This window comes from Cavia porcellus, unplaced genomic scaffold, assembly GCF_034190915.1.
Source record: "Cavia porcellus strain 051 isolate PalLab524CR breed Dunkin Hartley unplaced genomic scaffold, mCavPor4.1 scaffold_2, whole genome shotgun sequence".
NCBI classification, from domain to species: domain Eukaryota; kingdom Metazoa; phylum Chordata; class Mammalia; order Rodentia; family Caviidae; genus Cavia; species Cavia porcellus.
Genome location: NW_026947485.1, coordinates 64,072,055 through 64,093,803, shown reverse-complemented (window position 1 = coordinate 64,093,803; position 21,749 = coordinate 64,072,055). Strand labels below are relative to the sequence as shown.

General features: G+C 36.5%; 1 protein-coding gene across 5 annotated transcripts in view; it reads left to right on the top strand.

Annotated features, from left to right (window-relative positions):
* The window catches only part of Vps50 (VPS50 subunit of EARP/GARPII complex), a 106,465-nt gene that overhangs the window by 64,503 nt on the left and 20,213 nt on the right, over window positions 1-21,749 (top strand). For all 5 annotated transcript variants that reach the window (XR_010045361.1, XM_063242698.1, XM_063242697.1 and 2 more), the window contains exons 19-22: window positions 1,519-1,637; window positions 3,780-3,886; window positions 12,451-12,572; window positions 14,832-14,912. Coding sequence is in view for 4 of the 5 variants with exons in the window: in XM_063242698.1 (XP_063098768.1) it covers window positions 1,519-1,637; window positions 3,780-3,886; window positions 12,451-12,572; window positions 14,832-14,912 (429 nt within the window). In the remaining variant the exon portion in view is untranslated. The remainder of the gene's footprint in view (window positions 1-1,518; window positions 1,638-3,779; window positions 3,887-12,450; window positions 12,573-14,831; window positions 14,913-21,749) is intronic.

The window sequence follows — 21,749 nt, the reverse complement described above, 5'->3', positions numbered from 1 at the left end:
GCATACCATAACCTTCTTGCATTTAACACTGCATAGAACTTTTGTACTGCATTTACTATAAATGTGAAATTACCCATAAAAAACAGCATTCAAAATATGCCGCACGAAGGCTGTATGTGGTGGTACACTCCTGTAATCCCGGCACTCAGGAGACCTGAGGCAGGCAGATCGATGCAAGTTTGAGACCAGCCTGCGCTACAAAATGAGCCCAAGGTCAGCCTGAACTGCATAATGAGACCCTGTCTCAAAACAAAACAAAACAAAAAAAAAGCACAAAATAAACCATGGCCAAAACAAAAAAGCAGAGCATTGCCTTGTTTGTGATAGGTTGGGAATGTGCATGTTGGATGACCAAAGTTTTTGCTTCTCTGCATGTATCTGTGACTGACCACAAAAGTATCTTAATTATTGACTATGGGGCTGTAAATGTATGTTAGCATGTAAATAGATTTGTAGGTATTGAATCCTTAAATAATAGCAACTGTATTTTGCAATCGTGAAGCTCTGTTGTAACCTGGAACTCTTGCATGTGTGAAACACATGGCATTGGGATCACACTGTATATAATTATAAGAGAAGGCCTGTGATACTTTTTTATATTTGTTAATGTGCAATCTCGCCTTTTTAGGTATGATTTAAATCCTTGAGTATCTGGGTTCATCTGTTGCTTAACATAATGATTTTCATAGTCATTTTCAGCAGACTCTCAAATAAGTTGTTGCATTAGGTCACTGAATTTTTTCTATGTTGCTACCATATTGATTTCCTTAACTGCTATGTGGATAAGACTTCTTCATAGAATTACTTTTAGGATTCAATGAGATTATCCATGAAGCACTTGACATAGTAGGTGGTCAGAATTCCAATAAATGTTAGCCATTATTTAATCACATTTTTCCATTAATTGACGATGATAAAGGTGATGCTGTTGTCACTGCTGCCTTTGCTTTGTGTGAATTCCACTGCCCTTTCCCTTGCTAACATGGGCCGTGGTACAAAGGTGAGGAAAATATTAGGGAGGTATCTGCTTCTCAGGAGAAAATGTACTTTTTATTTTTTGTCCTTTTCTTAGGTAGTCCTTGGGTGCTAAGCATAGCCTTTTAAGCTGCTCTTGGATCAAATGGAACATCAGCATGTGTGTTGTATGTGTTTATAAAGCTGAATTAGTACTTCCAGAATGCCAAAAGTGGAACACAACCACTTTAAAATGAATTATCAAATTGGAAATAAATAGGATGCAATTTCTAGGAGTTTTTTTTTATTAAAAAATCAAATATATAGTTGTTTCCTCATTTGAGGTCTAATAGGTCTGTTATTGTTTTGCTTTTGTATGTGGAGGTTTGATTTTGTTGGATATTTTCAAGCTTTAACACTAATATTTTTTATTGTCCTTTCGAGCTGGCTGATATAGTATGATAAAGAAGAAGTAGCAAATTGAATAGTTTTATTCTGTTGAAAGACCCCAATGCAGGTGTCTCTATATATGCATTGTTGAATGTATCTGTGTGTTCTCTTCAGTATGAATCTGATGAACAGGAAAAGAGTGCCTATCAAGAGTATGACAGCGACAGTGATGTCCCTGAGGAACTCAAGCGGGATTTTGTAGATGAGCAGACAGGTGATGCTCCTGTGAAGAGGTAATTGTTCTTAGAGTCTGTGGTATTGGGCATTTTATGTTGTGCTCTCAACACGTCATAGTTCTTTTGCAGGTTGAGAAAAAAACAAAAGATTGAAATATTTTGGTGGTTATAATATCATAGGACAGAAGTTAATGTGTTTTCAAGAATGATTACAGAAAAGCTGAAAATGTAGATTTCCCTTTGTATTTCTTAACAATGAATTTTCAAGAAGTATAAGATTTATATGCAAAGCTTTATTTAGCAGTTTGTTTTTTTGGCATTTTACAAGTCACTTTTGTAAGTCATTGTTACTGTGTTAAAAGTGCATGAATTCATTTTAAGTGGTTAATAAAAGCAATTTTAAAGTAGTTTTTCTTTTGCTTTATATTGCATGTCTTTTTGCAACACGATTCTGATTACTTTTAAAAAAATGTGTCACAAGTTAATGTGGTTCAAATGTTTTAAAAATTATTATCTTGATGAAAAATTAAGTATGATTAAAGAGCTTTTAATTTAGGGATCAATAGTTTTTGCAGAAGAAAAAAATCTTTAGGTTTATAAAATCAGTGTACCTTTGGGAGTGATTCATGCTTCACATAGATCAGAAAACCTCAAGGAAAAAGTAGTTTTTTGCTTTGTACATGGAAGTTTTGCCTCAATCTAGGAAACACAGCAAATCTCTACTTATTTTTCCCAGTGTCTTTTGTATCCTCTGTTTGAACCTTCTATTAAGTTTGCCTCTTAGTGGTTGAATTTTGTTTTATGTTAAATTGGCCTCCTCAAAAATATGATAATTAGAATTATTGTCACCCCTTCCCGCTTAAAAGGGCCTGATTGTGATGTGTGAAAGTGAGTCAATAATAGATATTTAGTTAACATAACTACACTTCTTTAAAGTGGTTGATTTAAACATACTCTTCCCTATTCTTAAACCCCAACATACTTAGTCAATACTTGATTAACTTGAAACTCTGACTAAAATTATTTCTTTTGTATTAGTGAATCATCATATAGTTAGAGATAAATTAATTGGGAAAGTTACTTTTAATTGGCTTTTCCATGTTTGAGTTGAACACTTTTAAATGTCTACAAATATGACCCACTTTGAAATGAATAGAACTATTTTGTTATAGGTCTTCATTAGATATTTTGGGGTGTATTTGACCAAAAGAAAAGTTCTATTTAAATTGAAATGAATAAATAGTACAGCATTTTCTAGTTAGTGTATGTATATATATATATATTTGGTAGGCTTAATGTAGCCTTCCTGATGATGTAAGCTAGCTAGAAGAAGTTTGAATGATGTGAATTACTAACTGAAGCCAATCAGTTAATAGTTACTTTTAACTCTAACTTGTGAATGTCTCTTGAATATGTATGTTTTTCTCAGTTAGGATATAGTGATCATCCTGTTTTCATGCCAAAGGTGTCTCTGTGCCCAGTAGTCAAATCACCCTTCTTAGGTTTACTCCTTATCTCCCGTCTTGTCCCCTTAGACATAAATTTAAATATTTTTCTTACAAATTCATATACTTTTCCTGGCTAAAGTTTTGATCAGCTCACTATTGTGTTCAAGATACAGTTCATACTCCTTAGTAAGGAGTGGTTGCTTCCAGTGGCCTTTGCTTCTTTTCCTGTTACTTTTCCTTCTTCTGTCCCTCTCAAGAGTACACTGTTTGCTCTCCTCTGACCATGTTACAGGCTGTCCCTTTTTCCCCCCATTTACCATACACTTTCTACTTTTCCTTTTATTTTAGTGCTGCCCTAAACCCTAGACACTATCAAATACCTTATATTTCATTCACATTCTGACAAGTAAAGTTTTTCATAAGTTTCTGAAATCAGGAATCTTGTTACTTTTTCATCTAGACGTATAATTTTCCTAAATTTCCTTTTTTCTTTTAAAATGGCAGAACTTTTTTAAGGGTTGATAATGTCTTAGAATCAAAGAACCACATTTATAGTTCTTTATTTCTTTTCTTATTTCTGTTGTTCTCTGGACTGTGGGTTTCCCTTATACATTGTTTCTAGTAAATATTCTAGTAAATACTAGGTTTTTAGTAAATTTTCAATAAAGGAAAGTTAAATACTAAGCTGAATAAATATTGTTTTATTATTTGACAACCCTAATTGCATTTGTTTTGTTTTTCCATTTTTAAGTGTTTCTCGAGAAACTCTAAAAAGCAGAAAGAAATCAGATTATAGTCTAAATAAAGTGAATGCACCTATCTTAACAAATACAACCTTGAATGTAATAAGACTTGTTGGTAAGTAACCATACCGTTTTATGAGAAATAACTGTAGCAATTTAATTACTCTGCTTTTGTTACTAAATGATTTTTACCTGATGTTTTCATTGAATGCTAACTTTATTACTGCTACCCTACAAGCAAGGAATTTAAGAATATCATGTTAATGCATCTCATGCTGTGTTCCAACTAATAGAAATAAATATTGATGCATTTTATTTTTTCAGTTAAGTACTTATTAACTTCTACATTTTGGAATTTTTCTAAAATTTTCAATCAATTGAAATATAATAAAAATTCTGTCACTGAATTAGAGGTATTTGTAGGATGATGGTTGTACCGTTTTCACATTTGTACTATATTTTTCTATTTCATTGTTCATAGATCTCTTATAACCGTTCTGTTAGCTGGGGAGAGTGATTCTTTGGTATTTTTAGAAGTGTTACAAACTGGATGTTGAGATCATCAGAAGTGTTAACAGCCAGTGAGACCTTCACTGATGATTGTACAGGAAGCAAACAACATGGAGAAAGGCCGTTTTAAACATACATTTTTAAAGATGATGTAGATATTTTAATGTTAGTATTTCAGCATTTTGTGTCTCTCAGCTTTTATGTTTCACAAATAGATCCATAGATCTGATAAATAATGTAGAGTATCTTCTCATATTAATCATAATCTATGTCAATTAGGAATTTAGAGATTTTCTATAAAAATAAATATTGCAATTATGCAGATGTCATTTACTTTTTGCTTTGCTTGATTAGTCTTAACTCTAATGAGGTAGTCTGTGCAATAAATTAATTTTTGAGTTTCATTAATGAATAAGATAAAATGTATAAAATCTTTAGTCTTATTTTGTTTAAAGAAAACACTGAAAATTAAGAATGGATTGAAGAGAAAAGGTACACATTTTTACGACAAAAAGAGATGACAGATTCTAAAAAGTCATTCTGTGGCTAATTATTTTTAGATTAGCTTTTCTTTTATTCAAGAAAGCTATCTGAACAGTGTCACGAGTAACTTGTGAATTTAGAGATTCAGAGTTGGAAGGGTGGTGAAAGGTTATCTGATTCAGGTTCTCACAAAATTAGAGTTTCTTTCAGTGATGTCAGTAATGTGTGGTGGGTATCAAGCTTTTGTTTCATGACTAATAGTCACTCAGAACATATTTGTAATACTGTTCATTCTACCAGACTGATCTGAATGCTAGAAATCTATCCTATGGTTATCAAAGTCTTATCTCTCTTGCTAATTCTATCCGCTGGACTCAGTGCTGTCGTTAATAAAAAAGAGTGAAGCCATACTTACAAAAAACAAAAAAATAAACAAAAACAAACAAAACCCGTTTTCTGCTGTTCTTCCCATGTGGTCCCTCTTCAGAAAGGCGGTGGTAGTTACTCTGTCCTTCCTGTCCCCATCCCTCTCACTCCCTGTCCAGGCTTGCCTCAGTGTATAAATATTTATTACCTGATCCTCTCTGATAGAAATTCTGAACCTTTCAAATCTTTATCATCCCTCACCTAAGTTAAATTTACTGGTTTATGCAATCTGAAGTTACTATTCGAGGTGTGGTTTGTCCTCTTGCCGACTGCACTGAAGAACCAGAGAGCCCTGACAGATCTGACTTTGAGCCACAAGAAGTGTGGTTCTGCCCTGGAAGCAGCTCAAGGTGAAGGAAGTGGACAGGATGCGTATCGCTCCAAGAAAGAATAGCAGAGCAAGTAATTGGGTAAAGAATACAATCAGCTACATGTGCACAGTTATATTTCTTAATTTGTGTAAGTCAAAAGGGACTAGAGGTAGTCATGTTGTTCTTTATTCTAAAAGGATATATTCATTATGGTCAAATAAAGACTAAAATAAATTGAGGGAAGGTATCTTTTTATTCAGTTAAGTGCAAGCATCAAATTCCATCCATAACTTTTTGATGGACACAGGAAAATGAAGAAGCAGTATGTTCTGCTATTCTGTCAAAGCAGACTCTTGCTCTTAAAATAATGCTAGAAATGTGCTCCTGCTGTTGAATTCAAAAGATAGTAACAAATTCTTATGTAAAGGGTAATGATTGACAGTACACATTGTGAGTTTAGTTTTTTGTTTTTGAGTCAGGATCTTACTAAGTCAGTGAGTTACCTAAGCTATGTAAATACTTGAAATCCTCCTATCTCAGTCTTCCAGGTTCTTGCAGTTACAATATATGCCAGTATTCCTGACAAGGGGTGTAGCTCATTCGTATAGTACTTGCCCGACATGCACTAGGTCCTCGGTTTAGGCCCAACACAGTAGTAGTAGTAGTAGTAGTAGTAATAGTAATAATAAATATTTTAAATTTCAAAACAGGATTCCTGGAAAGTAAAAAAAAAAAAAAAAAAGCCACCTTATTATGGCTTTTTGGTATATTGATCGTATAAAGTAGGGCACAGTCGAGAATAAAACCTCACTCAATAGTGTCTGAGCATTATAATCTCAGCTTTCTCTACCATCATATCTTTTAGTGGAGTTGTAACTAGGAAATACTACTGAGTACAGTAATTTAACTTTTCCTGCCTTCTCATGTAGTACTGGCATAAGATGCTGCCACTGTTCCTTATTTTCTCCCAACCAGTTCATGCCCATCACTTTCTGTCTCACTGGGATGTCTTCATCTTCAGTTTGTACAGATTCATAACATAGCATTTGAAGGGAACCAGTCACAGGGTCTCCTCCTAGAAGCTGCACCGTTCCATACCCTGCTTTTCTGAACTGGCACAGGCAATTACCTCTTTTCACAAAGGAAGAAGTATACTTACGTGACTAAGATGGGTTAATTCTGGGTACTTTGTCTGGGAAGACAAAGAAACCACTTAGGGACTGGAGAAATGTGCGTTAAGACATTAAAGGCATGTTCAGAATGTCCTTTTCACATAATGTTTACTGGGCAGATAATTAGGAGAACCTAAATAAGAGTATCAGTGGCATTCCAGCCCTGCGTGGTATCTGAGTTGCTTAGGAAGACTTGAGATTTTCAATTAGTGCAGAGGGGTAATTGGAACTCTTGCTTGTTTAAAGAAGAAATCTCATTAGCCTGATGAATTCTTGCAGTTAAAGGTAGAAAAACTTTAGGAAATGTGTCTAATGAAAGTAGCTTTACATTCAAGGTCTCTCTTCAGAGGCAGCTGTCATTTGAACACTTGTGACAGGTCCTAGAGGAAGGGGATAGGTTACCAAAGCCATGCTTGTCCCAGTTACAGATCTTCCAGCTACAGTCATTGCTTTTGTAGCTGAAAAAAACTACTCATTAGCATCAATACTTAAAATGCAATATTCATCTGAGGATACTGAGTCAGAATGTGGCTAAGATACAGCTTAAGTGGTGGGGAGAATGCAGAACTGGGAGGAAAGCAATCCACTCTTCTATTCACACATTCTTTTTTAAGGGGCTTTAACTATTATTATTGTCAGTGAGTATTTTGAATTGAAAGATAATATATGGAAATGCTTAAAGTTAAAATACCTTAAAGTATAAACAGAGCCCCTGACCTCCCAATCTTGCTACTCAGTTGATCTTGATTTCTTTTGGCATGAGTATGCTTTTACAATTTTTTTTCTTTTCTCTCTCTTTCTTGGTTTGTCACTGAGATTTCAAAAATTGGGTAATACTTATATGATAGTTACCTGGCGTTTTAAACTTCCAATATCTTAAGATTATGTGAGTATATTAAGATATTGTATATCATAATGTATACAGAGCTTATTCTTTTTCATGTTATTATATGGGTGTACCACAGTTTGTTTCACAAGTCCTCTAGTTTTGAATATTTAGGTTGTTGCAGGTTAATACTACAAACTATACCACAGCAAATGTCCTCGAAGAAATCACAACTGTGAGTAGTATTCCTTTCTATAAATGCTTCCTCGAACTAGATCAAAGAGTATATGTATTTTCCATTTTGATGGACACTCCCAGTTTGTCAGAAGTTACTGGAGAGTTTGCTAAAGCAGTTCTGTTATTTGGCCCATTTGCCAGTGTTTGGAAGTACTGTATCTCTTTTTCCAACTCTCATTGTGTATTGTATAGCTTTGGATGCTTAACAATCATGGGTTGAAATGCCATCTCATTCAAATAGATATTTAATAATGTTTGAGTTTTAGCATCTTTCATATGCTTAAAATACATTTTTACTTATTTGTGAGCTACTTATTCATATCCATTATTCATTGTTCTATAGTAAGGAAATTACATGTTTGAATTTTTTCTTCTTTGTTCTTTTTGAGTATCTGTTTTGTTCTAGTCTTTATGTTTATGGAGCCCAGCATAGAAAATTTAGATCAAAGAAAAAGTTTATAATGTGGTGTTGTAAACATAAACAAGCAAGAAAGAGACAGAAAGAGTGATTAACTTCCATTTTAGGTAGTAGTAAAAGGACTGATTCATTGTCAGGTGTTGGCACTCTTGTTGACTTTGAAAGGTGGATAGATTTTCATAGATGAAGAAGCTGGTAAAGGCATTCTGGGTAGAACAAAATATGCAAGACACAGGGTATTCAGAGAACACATCAGCTTAGTTTGCTGTCATGCATAAAGCATTATGGGTGGGAGCTAGGTACAGGAGTTGATATGGCAAGGAAGATGGACAAGAATTGAATTCTGAAAGTGTGGAGTTTAAACATGGGTCCTTAAAGGTTAAGAGTTTCAAACAGAGGAGTCTCAAGCAGTTTACTCTAGTTACGGTGTGAATAATGGATCCACTAGAGGTATGAGGAAACCAGGAAGGTGAAGACCAGAAGGCAGGGTGTTGAAGTCCCCTAGCCAAGAGATGAAGCACTGAGGCCTGCATAAAGCTGGGGCCACCACTGGAATAGGGAGACAATAGGATGACAGGTTCGAGAGCTTTTAGAAATATAGGATAAGGTTATGAATTAGCTATGAGGAATCACTTTAATTTTTAGGTTTATGTGAGGATGCAGTTGAAATGCTACAACTGAAAAAGAGCAAATGAGAGAGGAAGACCAAGTCTGGAAAGCTGATGATGATTAGATTTTAGATGTGTAGAAGAACCTAAGAAGACATTTAAGTAGAAATAGTCTAAAATAGTCATATATTGTCGTTGGGTGTGGAGGTCAGGACAAAAATGTTCAGAAAACAAAATTTGAAACATTGGTATAAAATTTAGTGAAATCTGTGTTAGTAGATGAGTTTAGTTTGGCAGTGGCTTTTAACCTTTTGGGTTCGTAGCGTGTCAGATAGAGGCTCTTTTACCTCCACGGAACACATAAGCATCTAAACACAGCTCAGCACAAAGAGGTGTGGGTGGGAGAGAAGGGAGGCAAGGGAGGGCAAGGGAAGTAAAAATGTTTAAGATTTGTAACTTTTATATATCCTTTGCTGGGCTCCAGACCAGAGCATCTGACTCTGTAGGTCTGGGGTGTAACCTGAGAATGTTGTTCTTAACAAGCTTCAGGTCCCAATTATACTGTTGTTGGTCCATGGACCAGACTTTGAAAAACATTTGTTCCATTCTGTGTTTTCCTAGTTAAACTGTAAAAGCAGTATGTGCTTAAATAAAGAAAATTCTTGATGTAATAACAGGTAATTCAAATGGTAGTTTCTTTTGTGTTAAGCAATTGCTCCAGCTGTTTGCAAAATATCCATGTTTCAGATACCATTTTTTAAATTCTTATTTTAAAAATTATAGTTTGAAAGCCTTTTCATATTGTTTTATGTATCTTCCTGTTACACATCCTCCTGTTTTCTGTAATTACTATTTTTCTTCTTTAGTTCGTTACTGTCTTTCCATTGTTTCAGCGTCCATTTTAAACTTCACACACTGGCTTTTCCCCTTGCATCCAGTGGTTTTTTACTATCTGCTCCCATTTAACATGAAGGAGTAGACAACTCCTGCAGGTCTCTTCTGAGTAGCGGAGCTGTGTCTGAGCTGGTGCTTTCTCTTCTTTAGGAATTTGGACTAGGAATACTGTGTTATTTTATGGGCACAGAACCCCCAAGTCCAGAATAAGGCAGACTGGAATCAGGTCAGCCAGTATCCAATCTAGATGTCTTAGCTTTCCTAATTTATTATTATTTTAATTTTGGTTTGGTTTGTTTGTTTACCTTTTTAAGAGAGGCACCTAAGATTTTTTTTTTTTTTTTTAATATGATGAGGTATGTTGGTAAATTTTGGGAGCCATTACCTCCAGCTGCTGGAAAGGAGGGGCGGGGACACACACTCTGGTGCAGTTGTCATATTTGTGGACCTGACCCTTCATCCCTTTTCAGCCATGTCTCTCTCTCTTCAACAGCTTGATCGTAAGCAGTCACTGCCCGTGGAGATAGCATCCACATTCTTTGTAGCCCTTAGTCCATTTGCTTCTTACTTTTCATCACTCTGTTCCCATCTGCCAGAACAGGGCTTGGCAAACTATCATGTAGATCAAAGCAGGCTGACTGCTTGTTTTTGTACATGAAGTTTTACTAAATTATAGTCATGTGTTTATAGCCGTACCACCGTGGACCTGCCCGATCTCACAGAATACAGTCTTGCTCCTTTGTCTCTGACTGCCTTGTGTAGCAGTGGCAGAGCTGAGTATTCAAGGCAGAGCCCAACAGAGCTGCAAAGTTGTGACAGCCTATGTGATGTGCAGTGCCGGAACCATCTATTCTTATGGTCCTTTTCGGGAAGGGTTCAACAACCCCTGCTCTAGAAATGTTTTGAGATTTTTCATTTTCTTCTGATCAGACCTACCTGCCCTTGCCTTCTTACCTCCTTCTCTTTGAATTCATTATAATTTTTTTTTTTTTTTCAGTTTGTAAGATCTGTGGAGGTGTATAAGTTCTCTCAGCCCTCCAAACACCTGGTCTTTTTCTGTTCTGTCCTCTTGACCTGGAAAGAGTCTTTATCCTTATGTATTATAATAAATTGGTGATCTGTTTATTAACTATGGTTTTCCATGTATAACCTTTTAAGGTTTGAGAGCAAGGACTTTGAATAGTTCCTTGTACTTCAACACTAGCACAGGCGGGTTTGAAAGCTTTTAGAAATATAGATACCCTCCAGAAATGTGTTGAATGAATGAATATCATTATGTTTACTTTCATCGGAGTGGTAAGGAACAGTGAGTTGTTTTTTCTTCTGAATATTCATTTAAAGAGCCTTTATCTACTAGTAAGTCATTTTTGTGTCTTTTCTAGAGCCTAAAGTATATGGGCAATAAGTCTTAGAAAGAATGAAAAAGAGTTGTGTATTTGCAGTCTGTTTAACAATCTTTCTTAACAGTGTCATTGTATGTGTTAACTAATTATGGTTTATAGTTCCTTGTGTTTGAAGCAGAGGAACTATCAGTAGATTGATTCAGAATGTTGTAAGAATATATCCTTCAAATGTTAAAAATTAACATCTAAGTGTGTGAAATAGTTGCAAAAGATTCTGAAACAAAAATTTGTAAATAGGAATAAAAATAGAACCCAAATTGCATGTTTGTAAATTTTATTTTGATGTATACTTGTGTTTGAGTTTCTTTTTCTGGTGGTAATCTAACAGAACTGTCTATCACATATGTTAAGGTAGATATACTGAGTTCTTAGATAATGAGATGGTTTTGATAGTAGACATTTCTGTTGGAGTAAATTTTTCATTTTTCCTGCTGCAGTTAATGTGTTTTCTTTTGACTCATGCTATCTTCAGTAGTACCAATTTAAAATTCATAGTTTCAGGTCATATTAAGTGGATTCAGTAGACAAATTATTTGAGACTTAATAAATGTTCTGTTTTAACATTTTACTTCTGCATAAAGTATAGAGCATTTTTATTAGATCCACCTTTTCTCCAGTCGTTCTCCATAGGAAAGAAACAGAAGTTGGGAACTTGTGGTTTTTATTTGATTCAGGCCTTCTCACATGTGCCCTTCAGATTCATGAGTCTTTACATGCAAATACTTGGTTTTAAATTTTTTTCTTATGCTTTTTACCTGATGGTATGTTTAGAGGAGAATAATACAATATTGGCATCCCCAAAAGAAGGAATGGGGGGCACATGTTTGCGCCATTGGAGCTCACTGAGCTCGTGAGCGATGTAGTGTTCTTGCCCTCTGACATGCACATTCACAGGGCTGGAGCAGAGGGGGAGGTCAGTGCCCTGTTGATGTCTTAACTTTTGCCATGTGTATGTCTAAACTTATTTTAAAAGAAGCACTTGTCTCAAGTATATTGTGTTGTGCTTAATTTTTCTTAAATATTTTTAAAGAAATTATTTTAAATGGATTTTCCTAGAAAAAAGAAACTTTTGTTGTATGTTTATAAAGAATTTGTAGAAGACAGAAGTTTCATAAAAACTTAATAAGAAAAGTATAACATTAAAAACCATAGTAGGTGTCATTCATCAGTGCTGTCCAATCGAATTTCCAGGATACTGAAACTGTTATTAATCTGTGCTATCCAGTATAGTAACAGTTAGTCATATGTGAATTTTTGAAATGTGGCTTGAAATGAAGAATGCAATATTTAACTTTAAATATTTTAATACAGTATTTTCATTGTCCTTTTATAATTGGAGACTGACAGATGTCACATTGTTTCACCCTAATTTTAAATTTTTTTCTTTTCAGGAAAATATATGCAGATGATGAACATTCTTAAGCCAATTGCCTTTGACGTTATCCATTTCATGTCTCAGCTATTTGATTATTACTTGTATGCAATATATACCTTTTTTGGTCGGAATGATTCAGTAAGTCAACTTTTAGAAGGAAAATCTTTAATTTCTTTTAAAATTAATTGATTTTTTAAAAATGTGAAGTAAGTTTCTTCATTTTTTTCTGTATAAGATATACAGCATTGTTTTGGGAAATTGTTGATCAATGTGTGTGTGTGTGTGTGTGTGTGTGTGTGTGTCCATGTACATGTGTGATCTTTTTGCCTCTGCCTGACTGGCTTATTTCATATTAATTATAAGCTTTGATATGCTACATTATTTAAAGTTTTGGAAGAAAGTTTCAGTGCATTGTCTATTCTTAACCTTGATATACTTTGGTAACAGAGAGTGTACAGGTTGCTATATTTAAATATGGACCTGTGAATAATTACCACACAGAAAATGAGACTTTTTGAATGTTAGCTAACAACCTGAATGACAACTAATATATTCAGAAAAAAATGAGAAATATTTAATAAAATAATGAAGATTTTGTAACTGAACCAGTTGCCTGCCACAGAATTAGTACTACCTGTACTTTCTTTTTGTGTTTACAAAAGTCTTATTGAGTTGATCTTTTTCTACTCCTAGTGGATCCCTCCCCTCCAGGGTGAATATAGCTCTCACAAAATCTCTGTGCTTTCTTCTTGCACAGGATGAGAATATTTACAAAGTAAGGATCCTGGCTCCCTGCTGAGTCCCTCAGTTATACTTCTAAATGTCTCAGGTTGACATAATGTATCAACCTAACACCACTCCTAGATATTTTACCTAGGAGAACTGAAATAATGTATGGTCAGACAGACATACATCTGAATATTCAGAGTGGTTTATGCAAATAGCCCAAACTGGAATACAGATATTTAGCAACTTGGGAGTTAGTAAACAGATTGTGCTGCATCTACACTACGTAACAGTGTGAAGCTGTAAAAGACTATAAATGCTAACTAACCCAAAATACTAACTAACTCATAAGCATGCCAAGTAAAAAAGTCAAAACACAAGGATAATATACTGTGTGATCCCACTTAGGCAATATAAGAAAGGCAAAGCTAGTTACAACAGATCATAGGTTGAGGATGGGAGAAGATGAGTGCAAAGGTCCTGAGGATATTTTCAAGGGGGAGAGAATTATGTGTCAGTTGTGATGCTGATTGGACAATTGTATCCAGTTTACAAAATTAGTCAAAGTGTATGTTTGAAACTGATGAGTTTAGTTTATATATGAATAATAACAATGGAAGAGAGACAAAGAATAAAGTGCAGAAAATCTAGAGAAAATAAAATGTGTTACAAAATTAACTCATGTTTTATGCAGTATTATCACAATTGTTTTAGCTTGAGACTAATACATGTAATTGTTTTTCTTTCTTGTATCAGATGAGTAAAGAGTAATAGTAAATGCATGTTCATTTTTATAGGTCTCTAAGGTCATAATCACATATAATTTCTATGAATGTGTTAATGAAACCCTATATTATATTTTGCTGTTAATAAATAATGTTCATTTGGGCCAGGGATATAGTTCAGTGGCACAAGTTCCTGCCTGGCAAACATGAGGCTGTGACTTGATTTATAGTATCAAAAAAAGAAAGAAAGAAAGAAAGAAAATGAAAATACTCACTTTTTGGCTCATGGAGACTATTTTAACTTTGTTTTTCAAATGATTATGTGATTACTTATGATTACCTCTCTATTAAATTTGTCTTCAGCAACCGAATCATCATACAGGGACCTGACCATTGGCTTTAATGGCTTAATCAGATCACTCGGTTCATTCATGGTGTGTGAAGGATTTCTAAATGTTTTGACTTTGTTTAGTAAATACAGTTCTCTACTGTGAAATGTTTATTAAATCTGAGAGAAAATATCATTTATTTTATCAGTAAGGATTTTGGTTTTCTCATTTGTAACAGACATTAGCAATACCCTACGTTTTGCTTTTGTATTAATATAGTACAGTGGCCCTCAAGAACAGAGTGTGTCTAAAATCTCAATCTTTATAATTAAAATAATAGCTTGTGAAAAAAATTCTACTGAACTCTTTTCTGATGATTTGTAAGATGGGTAGGTGTTAATGTCATCCATAAATGCTCACAAGTAAAAGATTCTTTGGTTCCCTGGGGGATAAGGTTTGAGTTCATCCACTGATGTTGCAGTTTTTAAACAGCATTTGGAAGCCCTCTCTGAAGGCTAAGTAATTAAGCGAAAACTCTTCAAACTTTTGATTAATTTGAAGATGTATTATTTGCAGGATTATTAGAGCAGTGTAATGTGCTATTCTTTTTCTTTCAGTTGGAATCAACAGGACTTGGCCTTAGTAGTAGTAGACTAAGAACAACTCTAAACAGAATACAAGAAAGCCTTATTGATCTGGTAAGTAATTAACTATAATTTATTCCATTGAGTTATATAAAGTAGAAATCAGTTATGTGATCAACTAGATGTGCTTATATATTTTTATGAGTGCCAGAGCACCGTAGTATGATAATAAGAGCATGTAGGAAGTAAAAGAAAGGTTACTTGTCGTCTGGCAAATCTTTGTGATAGGGCACTGGTATATACTGAAGAGAGAGTATCTTGAGATGCCTTTGTAAATGACTGAGAATCAAGGAAAATGTTTGTGGTTAGCTTGCTATGCATTCGGTGGCCCCAGTTTTGACTGTTGTGTCACATGATGAAATGCACATTTTTAGAAGACAGGTAAGGCAGCGACACAAAAGTGACCCTAATCTATGTTAGCATATGTATTTTAAATAAGAAAAAAAAAAAAACAACTTTTCCTTAGTTGCCCAGAAACATGTTTTTCAGGACATTTCTCTGCAATCTTTGAATTTTTATGTAGTCTATCAACTTCTAACAATCACTTTATTTATTTATTTATTTATTATATAATTAAGTTTATTGGTGCATTTTAGATGTACACAATTATCATATTCATCATAGGGAACTTGTATCTGTACATGATATATTTTGATTTTGCTATTTTTCCCCAATCCCCTCTCCTGTGTTAAACCCATCTTTCCCTCCTTATTTACAAAAGATTTGTTTCCAGTTCATCCTTTTTGTAAAATTATTTTTCCCTGTTCCCTTCTTTTCTTTCCTTCTCCCACTCTAGTTCTTTCTTTTTGAACAATTTCTTCCTGTTTCACAATGTCTGTTGTACATTTAGTCCTTATTTATACTTTCATTTTCTCACTCCAGTAAGACAATGTGATGTTTACATATGTGTGTCCAATTTATTTCACTTAAGAATACGGTCTCAAGTTGTACTCATATACCTATAAAATTTACAAATTTGTCCTTTATAGCTGAGTAGTACTTCAATATATTAAAAGACACATCTTTATTCCTCAGTTCATGGCCATTTGGGTTGTTTCCATGATTTAGCTATTACAAACTGTGCTGCTATAAACATGGGTGTGCATATATTGCTGTAGCGCAATGTTTTTAATTCTTTTGGGAAGAATTCCAAGCCAGTCTTGAATTCGCAATATTTTTCTTGCCTCAGTCCCCTAAGTGCTAGAATTACAGGCTTGATCCATGTATTTTTTTGTTTGGTGATTTGAGATCATTAACATTGCTGGTTATAACTGATATGTATTCACCTTGTCCTTGTCATGTTATTTTCTTATTATTGAGTCCCCTTTTCCCCCTTCTGTTTAATTGCCTGCTGGCTGGATTCATTCCATTGGCGTTTATGGAGTTGTAATCCTTGTTATCTCTTTGTAGAACATCCTTCAGAATATTTTGAACTGCTGGTTTGGTGGTCATGAATTTCCTCAAGTGTTCTTTGTCATGGAAGTATCTTATTTCTCCATCAATTTTGAAAGATCATTTTTTCTGGATACATCAATCTAGGTTATAGGTTGTTTTCTTCTAGGATTTGAAATACTTCAGTCCATGATCTCTTTAAATTAGAGTTTTTGTTGAGAAGTCAGGGGTGATTCTGATGGACTTTCTTTTGTAAGTGCTTTATTTCTTTTCTCTAACAGCTTTTAATATTCTGTTCTTGTATGGAATTTCTGGAATCTTGACTATTGTATGTCTTGATACAGAGTTTTTTTTTGTTCGTTTTAAATCATGCCTAAATGAAGTTCTGTATGTCTCATTTATCTGTATGTCAATTTCTTTTTCCCTCCCTTGAAAGTTTTCTGCCAGTACTTCTGTCAATAGGTTTTTTTAAATGTCATTTTCAGTATCTCCTGCTTTTTCATTGACTCCAATCAACCTTATATTATTCTTCTTTGCATTATCTAGCAGTTGCTGGATTGATTTTTGATGGTTCCATGTTATTTTTAAGAAATCTTTCTTTTCGTGATTGCTAACTGCAGTCCTGTCATGTATATCTGATACTCTGTCCTCACATTGGCACTCTGCTACATGTACTTTAAGTGGAATTTTTAATCTCATGGATATCTGTTTTAATCTATTTTGTGGATTCTGTTTCTTTCCAATTTGGGTGTTCATGGTTTTCATTATTTTCCTACATTTCTCTCTCTTTCTCCCCACCCCCCCATAGTCCCTAGGCACGTCTTTCATTATGATCACCTTCTTTGTGGTTATTTGAAAAATTATTTATTACTTGATTTTTTGTAGAGCCTCATTCGTCTGTTTTATTATTTCCACTGTTAACACTTCAGAGAATTCTGGTGGTGGCTTTGGAAGTATTTTACTTCACTGCCTCTGTGTGTTTGTGTTTGTCTTTTGGTTAGTCTGGAGTTTGATCTTGTTTGTTTCTCATTTTCTTTCTTTTTATTTATTTATTTGTTTTTAGTTTAATACCTGGGTTGATGCTTATAAATTGCTTATGGTAAGTATCTTTTTGTTAGTGTGTAGAACCCTTAGAGAATGGCTTAATTATTAGAGGTGTCTCCTAGATGTAGCTGGCTTTCAGATTTTAAGTCTGTTGCAAGAGCATACTCTGCTTCCGTGACCCAGTCTCTGATTCTTTGGCCCTGGCTTACGGTATTTCTTATGATACATTGGCAGTCTCAATCTTCATATGCCAGGAAGAACGATTGATTAAAACAGTTATATCACCTTGGCTAAAGTGGTACAATCTCAGAATAACATTAGTATGAAAATGGCCTAGAAAATGACAAACTGTGGTAACTATTAATTTGTTACTGGTACCAGTATGGGCAGACAGAGTCCAGAGTCAAGTTGGTTAATCCCAGCAAGGTAGCCATAGCTTAAAGTAGGATACAGGACAGTCCCAGCCAGCCTGCAGGTTTTATTCCACTGAAGTTCAGTCTAGTTTCTGACTGTGAGGCTGAAACCAGATTTCTGTATCCTGTAACAGTCTGTAAGTCTCCTGCTGGCTTGAACTCAGCTCCCTGTCTCCTTGAACTTGGCTTCCTGACCTTCTGTCAACTTTAACGTGGCAAACTTAGCCCCAATGGTTCTGAGTTCCGAGCTCAGTTGGCCCCTCTCCAAAATGACTACTGGCCAGGCGCCATCTCCAGAGGTACATCTGAACCCAGATAACTCAACCAGCCACTGTAGTCCCCTGCATTCATTGCTCTGTTCCACTGGTGCATCTCTCTGTGGAGGCCTCTGGGGTTGCCAGCAGTTACCATGTATCTGCAGGTTCAAGCCACCCCTCTCATGCAGTGAGTGCAGGGTCAAGGAGAAAGTATTGCCACCTGCGTCTTCTTTGTTGAAGTCTCTCTCATCTCTGGGCTTCATTTCCCATTTTGGTGCTTCCTGGGTCCTGAAGACCCACTTCGTTCCTTGTCTTCTTTACATGCTATTTTCCAGTGTCTGAACATCAAATCTCAGAGAGGCTTTTTCTTTGCTGCTCACCACTCTGCTGTCTTCCCAGGAGTGTCCATCTTTGAATCTTTGATAATAAAATTGTGTTTTCCATTTGTCTGGAAAAGTCTAATAATGTAAATTATCTACATACTGGTAAATTAATGACAGCAAAGGCTAAAAAATAAGTCTTTTACTGTGAGAATAATTACTGATTATAGTTTCATTTCTCCAACAAATAGGTATATCCTCCTTTACTGACTGGACTGAAATAAACTAAAATCTTGATCCAGTGTAGGAGCTCTTCATTTAAGTGCATATAACACATACCATTTATTTGTGTCAGCCTGACATTTTGTGATATCTTGCTCTCTTTTGATCCGGCCTGCGGACCAATCTATGGGTCTCAACCTGGAGAGGGGATCGGGGATGGGGGCAGGGCAAGAGAAAAGAGAGATGGAGACAGGATGAGATTCCAATCGAGTCTCGTTTATTTTCAAAATGGCTACAACTTACATAGGGTGGGGGCGGGCCATAGGCAGGAAGAGGGCACAGAGTGTTATCTGATAGGTCACCATCACATCCGGATATATGACGTAAGCAGGAGGGGATTGTGGGTAATGTAGGTGGACATGAGGATCATGGGAAATGTAGGCTGACACACAAAATGCCCTCAGGCAGGAGGGGCAGGGCAGCAGCAGCTATTCAAAGCCGCTCCCTACATCTCCTCCCTTATTATTATATATATTTTTTGGAACATGGCAGGCCCTGGGAGGACAGCGCCTGTCTTGGGTCAAGGACTCCTCACTTGAACCCAATCGAGCCTTACCCGTCATGGGCCTGCAGGACAGCTGTTGGTCCTGGACCTGTCTTAGGTGGCCAATTGGCATTACATATGTGTCCTAGTTGCCCGTCTCTGACTGCCTGTCCAGTGCCTCAGGGCGTCTGGGCCACAGCATCATGTGGGCCGTCAGTGGGTGAATTTTCCCGATAAGTTTGCTGTTCTGCCATTTCCAACCGATGGTAATATACCTGAATGGGCTTTGCCATAAATGTGTCAACCTTGTTATTAACATTATTAATGAGTGTCACGATCCTCTGAAAAATACAAGGTCCTACAGTAAGCAGCAACAGCAAGGCAGCTAGGGGTCCCAAGAGGGGGGCAATGTAAGGGAAGAGACCCCCCCACATGGAGGAGAAGGTGGTTGCTCCGATGCGCTCCTTTTCTCTCTCTTTGAGGCGCTCTCTCAGTAAACTCATGGACTCTTTGACTACTCCTGAGTGGTCAGCATAAAAACAACACTCTTCCTTGAGGGCTGCACATAAGCCACCCTCCTTCATAAATAGGAGGTCTAGTCCTCTTCTATTTTGCAGGACTACCTCAGATAAAGACGTCAGGGACACCTGTAGAGCTGTCACAGATGCTTCTATTTCTTTTAAATCCTGATCTACTGCTGCCTGTAATTGAGCTAGATGCTTATTTCCCAACACTAGAGCTGTGGTCCCTGTCCCTATTCCCGTTGCTACTCCTAATCCTAGTAACACAGCTAAGGTGAGCGTCGCAGGTTCTCTCTTAGATATATAGCTGATCTGCGATGCCTGGAGGTAGTAGTCTCCTGGGTGGAAGGTTATGCGAGGAAGAACCTGTACAAGAACACAAAAATCTGCAGACTTGTTAAAAACAGCAGTTGCTATACAGGGTGATAGGCCAAAATTGCAGGCCCAAGACGTTCCTGGGGGTGGAATGAGGTAATTATTTGGCTTGAATTTGGAATGAAGCTGGGCACAGAGTTGTGCTGCCAGTGCTGGTGGATGGCTGGAATCCCCAAGACAAGTTCCTCTACCTGAGACATCAGGGAGAGTCAGCTTGTGGTGATTGTCCCAGTCACAGGCAGATGAGCTAGAAGAACTGACAAAGGTTAAATTGAGGGCCTTTCCTTCATAATATGGGGGAGGAGCAGCCAAGCATAACCAACATGATTGGGTGAGATCAGGTTGGGTATGATTTAAAGCCATGTATGCTCCTTTAATCAAACTGAATAGGTTAGAATGTGAATATTGAGGGGCAGGTACATGATCTGTCTGGTGTAGCGGAGCTTGAGAAACCGTTATGGCTGAGGGACTTACTGTGGTTATTGGAACAGTAGTAACAGGACCTGTAGTGGGCTGATTGTATTTTGGATTTGGATATTATTTTGGCTTTAGAGCAAAGTTTGGGCCTATGGGCAGAAATGAAGTCTGTAGGGGAACCTTTTTATGAGAATAAGACTTCCCCTGTCTTTACCTGACTCATAAACTCGCAGTCTGCAGGTGCGTCCTGTCAGCCAACCTGGGTCCTCAGGAGTGGTGACAGTGACGTTTAGAACTTGACAGGATCTTTGATTGGCCGATGGGTAGTCACCTAGGCTGCACCCCGGCGGCCCCCATGTCAGTTTAAAGTGTTTATCGGGGAAGGCAGGTTGCCACCCTGTTGCAGCTGTTTCACAGCCCCAATAAGCACAAAAATATTCTCCCGGGAAATTACAATATGATCTGCCCCCAGTTGCTGCGGGACAAAGGTAAAAATGACTTTGTTTGGGACATTGGAGCCCTAGAAAGAACCAACAAGATGTGGGCGCAAACCATGGACTTCCTGATCCTATCCAAGTCAAAACCTTTTCTTCCTCATTCCAGCGGCTAAGCTCCCATTTCTTTCTTTTTTTTTTTTTTTAAACCTCGACTTGTAAGAATGGATAAGCTCCCATTTCCAGGGTAGATAGGGAGGTAAGGAGAAGGGAGCGTGGCAACGCCCCTTTTTTTTTTTTTTTTTTGTCTTTTTAAATAAAAACAACCCTACATTGCTCCCAGTAAAAACGTAAGGGTAGACAAAACAATATGAACAAACACTTTACAAATACTCCCAAGGCAAACCACTTAATCAGCTGCCTTTTTTATATGGGTACACACTATAATTGACATTTATCTCAATTGTCTGCCATTGCTTCTCACTGCTGTCTTAATTCATTGATCATTTTTAGTTGGAGACACTTTGCAGCAGAGTAATATTATCTCCTTTCAGCATGATCTGACCCAGTTGTTTTCTTGACTTGGTTTTAGAATGAATTTCTTCTGCATCATCTAATCACTGTTTTTTTTTTTTTTTGTATTTTATTGGCACCCGGGATCGAACTCATGACTGCCTGCTTGCAAGGCAGGCGCTTATGCCGCTGAGCTAAACCTCCAGCCCCTATTTTTTTTTTTTTTTTTTTTTTAACAGTACCGGGGATCAAACTCACAACCATGCACTTGCAAGGCGGGCACTTATGCCACTAAGCTAAATTCCCAGCCCCCATTTTTTTTTTCTTTTACCACCAGAGTCAGTATGGAGGCGGCGCCATTTTGAGTATCGGGCAGTGAACGCCATTTTGAGTACCCTCGTGGCCTCCAGACAAAGGGAGTGGCGGCATGTCGCCATCT